Source organism: Theobroma cacao, chromosome 2, assembly GCF_000208745.1.
Source record: "Theobroma cacao cultivar B97-61/B2 chromosome 2, Criollo_cocoa_genome_V2, whole genome shotgun sequence".
NCBI lineage: Eukaryota > Viridiplantae > Streptophyta > Magnoliopsida > Malvales > Malvaceae > Theobroma > Theobroma cacao.
The window spans coordinates 6227884-6240080 of record NC_030851.1 but is presented as its reverse complement, the minus strand read 5'-3'; the positions used below and the strand labels follow the sequence as shown (position 1 = coordinate 6240080).

At 29.3% G+C, this 12197-nt stretch overlaps 1 protein-coding gene, 1 long non-coding RNA gene and 1 pseudogene across 2 annotated transcripts; 2 read left to right on the top strand and 1 right to left on the bottom strand.

Annotated features, from left to right (window-relative positions):
* LOC18608155 lies at positions 1898-2922 on the bottom strand. Its single transcript, XR_001926436.1, has 2 exons — positions 2739-2922; positions 1898-2391 (listed from the first exon to the last, which is right to left on the bottom strand). It is a non-coding gene; the product is annotated as an uncharacterized LOC18608155 (long non-coding RNA).
* On the top strand, positions 5982-6874 carry LOC108660618 (annotated as a pseudogene).
* LOC18608154 lies at positions 9915-10847 on the top strand. The gene has a single exon (XM_018114856.1). The coding sequence runs from the start codon at positions 9915-9917 to the stop codon at positions 10845-10847; it is 933 nt and encodes a 310-aa protein (XP_017970345.1).

The following is a 12197-nucleotide window of genomic DNA, read 5'->3' as shown; positions in this document are numbered from 1 at the left end:
ATATATATATATATATATTATAATTAATGATTTTACAAGTCATAATTTTTGTAATGTTAAAACATAAAATATAAAGTAAATATATTTATGTTAAAAATATATATAATAGTAATTATATTCCTTTATAATATGATATGGTATTCATATTATTTAAACATGATTAACAATCTAATAATTTTTTAATTTAAATATATTAATATCATCATATTAATAATTAGAGTAATCATACTTTTCATATATTTGTTAGTTTTTAACAAAAAAAATTACTTGTAAAGTTGGTAAAATTTGTATATTTTTAATTTAATTATTAAAATAAAAATAAAATATTTACAAATGGTAATCAGATTCGGGTAACGGGTACCCAATGGATGGTACACGAACTCTACCCAAACCCGATATGGGTAGTGAAATTACTATCTGAATCCATCCAAAACCTAATTATAGAATATCCTAATCTTATATAATCGGATTGGGTATCCGCGGATACCTTGTAATAAGGTACCCATTGTCATATACTTTTAAATACTCATTACTCAATTATATTAAAGTATAATATTTAAAAAAATCTTTAAATTATTTTAAAAAATTAAAATAAGTTTTTATATTTTTAGTTTAAGTTAAATAAATTCTTATAACTAATGATGGACTTAACTAAAATGTCATTTGTTATTTTATACCATATGGCATGTTAACGTATCATAATATGCAGATATATCATAATTGATGATAATGTAACATGCAAATATATCATAATTGATAATAACATAATATATTAATTTGGCATACTAATATTATCATTAAGTATTTTTCACTTTTCATATCATTGTCATGTTGGTAACATACGGATTTAAAATGACAATTGACATTATAATAAATGATAATTAGTTAATAATTAATTATAAGAGATTATTTGATTCAAAATAATAGTATCAGGTTTGATTGAATATAATAAAAAAATTTATTTAACTTTATTTGAATAATTTAATATTTTTTTGAACATTATACTTTATATAAATAATCGGATAATATCACATAATTGTATCCTAAATTCATATATATTTATAATTAATTTGATGTTTAAAGAAAGATATTTGTTCCAAGCTTTTGGCAACTTAATCAACAACTGAATTCAAAATATATTGATAATGAATAATTTGTTCTACCAGATTATCAGCGAATAAGTGTATTTGTTGCATTCCCATTCCTCTTCTATTTTTTGCTAACGACCTTTCTCCGGCCTAACCAAAAAAATCGCTATTTGAGGTAAAAAATTTATATTAATAGAATCTTATTTAAAAACTAACTGAACCAACTGAAAATCACAAATTGGCCTATTACCACTAACCAAATTAATCCATATAAACTCAAATTATCACAAATTTTTTTAGTTTCATTTTTTATGTTATTAATTACAAAATAAATGAAATTAAATTTTAAAATATTTCAATTAGTTAAAAAATATTTTAACAAACATAGATGAAAATACATTAAAATATTAATTCGGTTCATTAGAAAAAATCAAAACTGAAACTGATTAAATTAATTGAATTAACCAAACTGTTTTAATCAAAATTTTTGATTAATTCGATTTAAAAAAGAGGGACTCACCCACGTAGTACGAGCACCAACATTAATTTCAAATAATAGCACGAATGAAGAAATTCTAGTTTTTCACATTTCCATTTAAAGTTTGTTAAATTTTGTCTTATACAATTAGCTATAGAGTAAAAACAAAATGAATATCTAATAGTAGATCAGAATATGAAAGTCAGACGAGGAATAAGAATAAATGAAATGAATTAAATTAAATTAAAATAAAATAAAAATTTAAAAACAAAATTAAAAAAGTTTTATTGTTCATGCAGGGCCACTAGAACTAATAGAAACTAAAAAAAAAAAAAAAAAATTCTCACTGGTTGAAACCAAAGGAGCTCGAGCTCTACCATATAATATTCTCAAATTGAACAGTAAAAGAGTAACTCACTGTTCATCCCATTAAATCTATTCAAAGTAATTGAGCTCAATTACTTATGCCTTGAAAAGCAAAGATCGAAATTGAAACCAAACATATATATATATATATACTTTGCTTGAGAAAATAAAATGCAGCACCTTTCTCTAATCAAAATCAACTACGGCATTGTCAAAGATATCAATCATGTCCTCGTTAACAGGGAATGTGGTGTTGGATGTTATACTTTGCTTGAAAGAATCAACGAACTCGTCCGCTTGGTCACAAGCCGCTCTGAACGTTTCCCATTTCTTCTTAAAGTTTTCTAACGCAGCATCCGCTGCTGCCGTCGTCTCACCATTGCAAGACGCCTTGGTTTCCAGTACATTAGCGGCGGCAGAAACAAATTCTTGATAGGCATTGTTTAAGGAATCAACGACCTTGTCCATTAACAATCGAACTGTCAATCAACACACATTTACTTCTTCTTTTATTCACACAACTAAAACCTAAACAATATAACTAAATTAAAATTTTAAAAAGAAAAAATAATTGAATCCATCAATTATAATTCCAATAGCCTACAAATTCCCGAAAATTTACTTTGGATTGAATTATTCTAATAATCAACAAATCCCGAAATCTTAATTGAATCTCCACCAGGTTTATGATAAAAACTGCATAATAAAAAATTACCAATCTACATCAACTAAGCACTAAAGAATTGAATAAACTTGTTGGAGATAGATCAAAATGAGCGCACTTTGCATAACATTGTAGAAATTACCTTGGAATCGCAAAAGTTATTGAACTGGAGGACCGAGAAAGAGGGAAAGGGGAGGAGATTTTGCTATGGGCAGTGGAAAGCTGATGGAAGAGGGCAGGATCAAAATATTTTTCCTCCCTTTGGCAATATTAGGGTTTGGCCTTTCCATATATGTTAACTTATTTTGGCCACACCCAGGGGCGGAGCCTCCTTACGTGATGGGGGGGTCAAAACTTTTAAATTTTTTTTTATAACATATAAAAATTTTTAAATTTTTTTATATATTGTATTACTAGCTCCCTTAAAATAAATTTTATTTAATAATTAATATCAATAAAAACTAATAAAATNTTTAATTTAATTTTAAATTTTTTAAATTTATATTATTATTTTTATTTATATTTGTTTATTTTTTTTATTTTTATTCTATTTGTTCATATGTTATAAGTTTTTATAAATATTCTTTTTCAAATTTCTACAAATAATTAACCATATTCTTTTTCTTTCTTTTTTGTTATGTAATATGTGATATTTACCTCCTACTTGTTATGTTCTTTTTTTTTATGTTACATAAATTTTATTTTTTATGATTTTAATCTTTAAAATTTAATAAATTATTATATAATTTTCAAATATAAGTTATAGTATTATATTGTTACTTAAAATTTTATCAACGTATCATTTTTTTTTATCAATCCTGATTATGTAAGAGGAAACTAACTTGAGTATATTTTTTTTATATGCTTTACATTTTATGTTTAGTTAAAATGAAATTCTCTTAAATATATAGTATTTAAATAATTCTGATTAAATAAGAAAAATTTATTAATCTTATATATTGTTTTTAACTATTTATATTTTACAAATTATAGTTTTATATTTAGTTTCATATTTCTATTATCAATATTTTTATTATTGATTGAATTTAACATATTAGTTTTTTAAAATTTTTAACTCTTATTCAACTATGTTTGCCCCCCCAATAAAATTTAGCTAGCTCCATCCCTCACCACACCTATCATACCAAAGCGAGACTGCTAATTGTTTAATTTAAATGATACATGAAGCTAAATCTGGCAATTCGTGTTTTCGTGTCATAAACGTGTCAGATACGATTAGACACGAAATACGTTAAAGTTAAACACGAATACAACACGTTTAATATTCATATTTTAAATTTAAAACATGTACACGTATGCGTTTAATAAACGTGTAACACGACACAACACGATTAACACGTTTATTAAACATGTCAATATACGACACGACACAATTAATAACACGTTTAACATGATTAATACATTTGACACAATTAAATAAAAATATTTACAATTAAATATAATTTTATTATTTAAATTTAAAATCTATAATTATAAAAATAATTATAATAAAACAAAAATAATTATAATATCAAATATAATAAAATTTAATATAAACAACATATGTAAAATTCATTATCATGTAATATAATAAAATACATCATTAACATCTAACCTTCAAATACTAATAATATAAAAAATCATTCATAATTTTCAATCGTAATAATTACATTATTACTTTTATAAAATTAAAAAAAATTATTAAAAAAATTATTTAAAATTATTTATATAAAATTAAAATAATCTTTAACTATTAATTTTTAATATGTTAATAAACGTGTCACGTATATACGTTTAAATACGAAAACATAATTAAGTAAAAGTGTTTATCGTGTCTGATACGTTAAGACACGAAAATTACCAAATTTACATAAAACATAATTTCTTTTAATATTTGATTAAAACTTTCAAAAAATATTCAATGTGATACCTTTAATCATCGTTTTTTGTTAAACTAATTATTTAAATTGAGACAGATGATTAATAATATCGAGAAAAAATGGTCAGTCAGACATGAATTCTACGTACGTAATCACGATTACGCTAGCATGACAATAGTAGCGGCACATAGAAATTTATTGATGTCAGCAATTGCTACCAACTTATCCTGCATATATAATCTTTGAAACAAACGTACCAATCCCTGTTTCGAATTGGATCGACTTAGCACGTGGTTGAGCATATATATCAACTTGATTCATTAATTTGCCCTTTTTTTAAAAAAATTTTTCTTATACCCCAAGGCCCAAAACCGTACAAATAAAATTTGTAGATGACTAAATGAGGGATGAAGTGTATTACCGATTAGACATTGTGTAATATTTCGGCCCAAATAACATCTGAATTAAGATATTGATATTATCGTGTGATAAATATATAGACTTTTATCAAGTTATTTATAATATTTGGATCTAAGTTGTTTTCTTATGCTAGGGCTTAGTACAAATAATTTAGTATAAATATCAAGTTTGGATAATATAAATTAAAAGGTTATTGAAAAATAAAATATCTGAAAAAAATAAAGTTAGAAAAATTATGCTTAGTTTTACAATGTCTCAAAATAATAGAATCAAGAAAAACCTTATTCAATTTTATAATAAAACAAATATTTATAGAGATAGTCCATCTTAAAACTTGTAACACAAGTAAATTGAATAAGAAACTATTCAAATGCCAAACTTTTTTGAAGTGCAAGTAAAATAAATGATATAAAAATAAATATTCTAAAAACTGAACTTGTTTGTTGTGCAAGTGAAACAATAAACAAGTAATAAAAACTTAAATATGGAAAGAATTTCTCAGCTGCTACTCTTCTTAGCAATTATTGGATTCTTTTCATATGGGTTGTCTTGTGTGGGCCTATCTGTGCAGGTAGTGTGCGGCTCTCTTGCATGTTAGATTTATCATCAAAAGGTGATTGTAAAACTCCTCTTTCAAATCTAAGACGAATATCAATTTATGAATGAAATGAAATTTTTAATTAACTTTAAAGAATGTTTTAAGAGCTATGAAATGATTTTTGGAAAGTGGGATAATTAACATTAGAACTAGTTATACAATCATGCTAACGGATTATAGTAGATAGCATATAGCTATGTTAATAAGTTATAGTAGTTAGCATATATATGGCTTCGCTAACGAGTTATAGTAGCTAGCATACGGTCTTATAACGAGATATAATAATTAGTAATAATTATGAAAATGATTTATCGATACGGTTTTTATCACGAGTTATAATAGTGATTGTAGTCAAAGATGATGAAACTTTTCAAGTTTAAAAATTTGAATATTTGATTTACTTGAAAGATATTTGATAGTCAATAATTTATGAACGTATAAAATTATTCTACATTGAGCATGTGCTTGAGCACCATAATACGATTGCATTGAGCATTTGCTTGAGCACCAGAAAACTCTTCCACAGGGCAGGCGAGAAGGCTTCATTATGAGAGGATTATAATGTTGTATGGTAAGGCTGGTATGATAAAGCATGCTCTTGATACTTCTTATGATATGCATCTGTATGAATGCAAGAGAACTGTTAAGTCTTTCAATGCTGCACTCAAGGTTTTGATTCAAACAACTATTGAGGCATTTCTTACTGATATTCCACAAAAATTCAATGTTCAATTGGATATACACTAATTATGTCAATATAGTTATCAAGACATTCTGTGAAATAGATTTTTTAGAAATAACTTATTTGGTTATGGTAGAGATGGAAAAGCTGGGAATTAGGCTAGATGTCATTACGTACACAACACTTATATAAGCATATTATCAAAAAAGAAAAAAGATTGGAGATTGGCAATAGGTTGTGGAATCTTATGGTCTATAAGGCCGGGTGCAAACCTAATCTTACAACTTTTAATGTCAGGATTCAGTATTTGGTTGATAGGAGAAGGGCATGGCAAGCTAATGATTTGATGCCGAAAATGGGGATTGTCCCTGATGAGGTTGCATACAATTTGGTAACCAAGGGATTCTGCCGGGCTAGTTATCTTGAAATGGCTAAAAAGGTTTATTCTTCTCTAGAATGTTGCAGGGAGTATAAGCCAAATTAATGTTAAGATTTACTAGACCATGATTCATCATCTCTGCAAGGGAGGGGAGTCCAATTTCCCTTATACAATGTGTAAAGACTGCACGAGAAAGAAATGATTTCTTCGTTCACTGCTTGAAGTCCTTATAAAAAATGGGCAACTGGGTAGGGATAAGATGATAACATTGGTTAGGAGTCGAGTACCTCCTTTTTCTTCAACTCAATTCGATTGTTGACGATCAATATTGTCAAGGAAGGGATCGGTTTAACATCAAAGCAGAGGCAGATCTCATTTTTGTTCAAGTAATTGGATAAGTCTGAATGAGAATCTAATATATAACAGAATTCTGGTGAACTTGGAGGCCTTCTCTATTGTTGTTTTACGTTAGTGGCTAAATTGTAGAAACTAAAAAGATTTGTGATTAGATTAATTCTTCCATGAAATGCATTTTAAGGTTCTTCCACACAACAATTGGTAGATGGTTGGTAACAATGTTGCAATTGTTTTCTTAAAGAGTTTAAAAGTATATTCATACAGTTTTATAGTTTTTCTTATTGCTTTGCAGAGATTAAAGAGAGCATTCATAGAGATATCAAAATGTCATTTTTTTTAATTTGAAAAAATTTGTAAATTTCTTAATAATTTGTTAGACTTATATACTTCAATAAATGAAATTTTTATTTTTTAAATAAAATTAAAATTTTTTATCTCATATCATTTTTCAGTAATATTATAAAATATATTATAAATATCGTAAGATATTGATAATTATGATTTATTATATCTAAAACACTGTAATTTTGTATTTATCTCCATCCTTAAACACGCATTCAATTTATTATCTCTAACCCTAAACCGGCATTTTAGAGGTTAGTCGAATTCAAAGGGAGCTTTAACATGTTAATCGGATTTAAAGTGATATAATTGGATTTGACAAAAGAATCAACCTAATTTATTTTAAACCTATACTTACTGTGTGCTAGTAAGGTAATATTAATTAACAAATTAATTGTCATTGAGATGTTCACCGTTTTGGAAATTGGTTATATTCAAAGAGCATATAGATTGGGCTTGATAAAAAAGAAAGTAAAAATTATGTTTTATCCTATATAAATACACATTTTTAGACATTGGTTAGATTCAAAGAGTATATAGATTGGGCCTCGATGAAAAAAAAAAGGCAAAAATTAACTGAGATAATTTAGAAATTAGTAATCTCTTTATCTCCTTCTTGTGGTTGATTTATGGGATATCTGTCTATTTATTGTAGACACGTTTTAAGATAAAATTACGATTTTTTTTCCAAATGATACTTTATTTTTTTAAAAAAAATCACCTTGATAATTACTACTATTGCAGTTTCCAATGTACTAGATAATTAATTTTCATAAGGTTATCGTAATCAAGACATTTTTGTTTGTTTTATTTTAAGTAAACACGTATTTTTGGAAATTGGTCAGATTCAAAGTGCATATAGATTGGACTTGTGACAAATGAAAAGCCAAAATTAAGTGTGAGAGATAAATTAGATATTAGTAATCAAAATTTGAATCTTTAAAAGTATTTAAAATTAAAAATTAGAAAACTCTTTATCTCCTTCTTGTGGTTCATAATAAAATTACTTTGACATGGATAATTTCTATCGTTATAGTTTCCAATGCACTAATAAAGTAATAATTAACTTCCATTCATAATGTCATGATACTACAACGAAAATTTTGGTTTGTTTTATTCAAATTGAACACGTATTTTTTGGACGTTGATCAGATTCAAAGAGTATATAAATCGGGCTTGACGAACAAGGAAAGCAAAAATTAATTGTGGAGAGATAAATTAGAGATTAGTAAATGAAGTTTGAACATCTGCCTATTTATTTAAGACATCTCTTAAAATAAATTTAAAGTATTTTTTTCCTGCTGAAATTCTATTTTATTTTTTAAAAAGTCACTTTAAATAATTTTTTGTATATATTGAAGATAAAGCAATTAAACTACATCATTTTAAACCATGCGACATTTAAAATGTCCGTAAGTAAAATACACGAAATATTTTCTGGTGGAGAATCAATTAAATGTAATTTTAATAATAGATTATCATGATGTGTGGTTAAGGAGTTTTTTAATTCCTCTCAAAAGATGAGCATTCGGATTCGATAGAAATAAAATAGTTTGTTTCTGCACAACTAAAAATGAATCTGATTCAACTTGAACCTCTCTGAAACTTCTATTTCAGCACAAAATAAATTCTTGATAAAGAGCCCATAATTCAATTACAAGGGAAAAGGAAATTCCAATCTTATATATAAACCCACAATCCAATTACCATAACCATCCCGCATTACGTCCCTGCTACTGCCATGCCAGGTTGACCCTTGGCGGTGCCATTTACATACAACTTCACATGAGTGTTTAAGTTTCTTCCACACAAGCAAAAATTCCTATTGCGACTTTGACTGCTCTCTAGATAAATTGTTCCATGGCTCTTTCGATTTTGTCCGTATCTATTGCCTAGCAGTTTTTGGCCAAATAATAATAGTTAAGTTCCATTGATAATGTCACTTTATCCAAGACATTCGACTTTGTTTTATCATAATTAAACACGTATTTTAGACATTGATAATGTTTTAAGACATGGATCAGATTCACAAAAATGTATAGATTGAGCTTGATGAAAAAGAAAAGCAAAAATTAAATTTAAAGAGGTAAATTATAAATTAGTAATCCGAATTTAGAAGCTTATCTTCAAAAGGTTTTAAAATTAAAAATAAAATAGCTCTTATCCTGGTTCATTCATTTTGACATGTTATTTGTTTTAAACACATTTCAAGATAAAATTATGGTATTTTTTCCAAATGATTTTTTTTTTTAAATCAACTGGACATTGACTAATTCAACAATTTATGAACCAATAATATAAATCTATTTCACTATCAAATAACAAGTCGTTAGAGTAAATGGTGAAATAGGAAGTCACCCGAGTAAATGGTGAAATTACAGAGTGTTTCAGTGAACTCGGACGTATGTGATACTTGTCCGGATCAGCCTCAGTCACCACAGCAAATCCTCGCGGGAAGAAGTTAACCCTAGCTAGGCAGCCACAAATTCCATAACTAACAAAAAGAATCTGAGTAGTCTTCTCAAGATTTGAAAAAGAAAGACGTCTATTGCAATCCAAATTCCTATAAAAGATCCTCTCCATCTGTATCTTCAAAGCTTTACCCATTTTTTTAATTTCAACGGACTATCAGTCTCCTCTCTCTTTTCTATGCCCTAGTCATGACGGAGGAACAGGAAATGAGCAACAAAAGAAAGAGCAATCAGGAATTTCAAGTTTCGAAAAGGTTCTACGAATTCGATGAAGAAGACAGCGATTTACTGGCATTATCTTTGTCATATGGTCCAAGGAAGACCAAAGTTACATTTTCAGAGCCACTTGCTCCGGCTCCACTAACGCTGCTGCTGCCACAGCAACAAGAACCCCAAGAAATAGTTTCCCAATCTTTGTCAATGCAAACACTGCTTTCCCAACCGCCGCCTCAATTCCCTTTCCAGCTACCCGCCTCCCATCCTCTTTACAATGTTCCTTTTGGCTCAGAAGCCTCGTCTTCTGCCACCCTCGTCTACCCCCAAGAGCCCGTACCGTCGCCTGTCCCTGGCACAAGCCGGTCACGTCCTGTACGTGTTCGGAGGAACCCTACACAGGCCCTGAGAGAAGGGAAAAGCGAGACGGTTCCTGCGCCATTTCCATGGGCCACAACGCATCGAGCCACGGTGCATAGCGTCGACTATTTGTTGTCAAAACAAATATACACAATCATCGGTGATGTTCAATGCAAGAGGTGTGAGAGACAGTACGAGATTGGTTATGATCTGAGAGACAAGTTCGCTGAAGTTGGGACTTTTATAGCGGAGAACAAGAATGCCATGCACGACAGGGCTCCACCTGTTTGGATGAATCCGGTGCTACCCAAATGCAAGTTGTGTGATCAGGAAAACAGTGTCAAGCCAGTGATTTCCGAGAATAAGAAATCGATCAACTGGCTCTTTTTGCTTCTTGGGCAAATGCTGGGATGCTGTACTCTTGAGCAGTTGAAGTATTTTTGCAAGCACACCAACAATCATCGTACCGGGGCTAAGGATCGTGTTCTTTACCTGACTTATCTTGGTCTTTGCAAACAACTAGATCCTAATGGCCCTTTCAGTAGATGAGCTTGATCATCACTTGCACATTAGGATTTATGATTTGATTCATTTCAGGATGGATGTAAATTGCAGTAGTTTTCCGTGACTCAAGGTCAGTTTAACTTGGTACCTACCTAGGCTTTTTCCTCTACAATCCAGGTTTTAGGTTTTAGTAATTTAGGTCTTATGATCCTATTTATGCTAATACATAAACTACACCGTTTCATTATTGTCATTGTTATTATTAGTATTACTTTTTGTTCTGCATGTGAGTCGTAATTAGATAGATGTTTCCCGTTTTATAAACTGCAGGTATTTATATGGCAAGACAAGTGTTCGATAAAATATTTTTTTTATGTACAGCACATCTTAGAATTGTTCTAATCCTTAAAATTATTCCACCTTGTTTCCTTAAATGGGATTTATATTTTGTTTGGTTCATATACAATGCTGTATGATGTCAAGTCAATTAGCCTGCCAAATAAGTTATCATTTGCACAGCCAAATTACTGCCAATGTACGTCTTGATTCCTGATACATCAATACATTATAAAATTCCAGGGAGTTGGTGGCTTTCTGCAAATTAAGTTCCCTGATGACAAGCATGGAAGCTTTAATGAACTACTAAAAGTGTGTGTTGCTTTTTCCTTTTTTATCCGTTTCTTTCTGCTTGACTGGAGACAACATGTTTGATGTTTCGAACAGCGACCAGGGAGTTGGGTAAGAATAATTGAGCAGTACAGTAATATTTAGACTTCCGTGAAGGCAATGCTCCTGTGTTTTCTTCATTCACCTATGCAACACAGAAAGAGCAAGTGTTTGATCAAACTGTTCTGGATTTAGTTGTTTTCTTTCTTTCTTTCTGGCTAAATTCATTAGCCAATTTAATGTTATATACATAATGATCTTTGTTAATGCTATATGAGAGGGGGGAAATCATTTTCCCAATTCAGAAGCATATTTGAACAGAGAGGCCAAACCAATCTATGTGGACATGTAACAAAAAACCTTAATGCAGGGTTTGTTCACTCTTTTTTCCCCCATTTTCTTAGCATGCTTTTGGGGCAATGGGTTTGTGCTCAGGGATTGCTTTAGACTTAGCCTTCTTGGAGTTGTTCCAATGGTCCAGAGTCAGACACTGCTTCTTGGAGTTTGGAAGTGAAAACATTTGTGGGCTTTACCAATGGCGGCCATTTTTGTTCTCAGAGCTCCAACATCCATTGAACAAGAGATTTCCTATCCTTTTGAGGTGTGGTGGCTCCCAATTCCCACCAATATATCTTTGCCCTTAAAAGTTTTTCCTGTCGATATTAAAGGCAAAGAAACAAAAAGTTGGTGGAAGTAATTGATAATTGTAGAGACTTTAGCATCTCTTTG

Coding starts and splice junctions, on each gene's coding strand:
- LOC18608154 (XM_018114856.1), top strand. CDS start 9,915: ATGACGGAGGAACAGGAAATGAGCAACAAAAGAAAGAGCAATCAGGAA.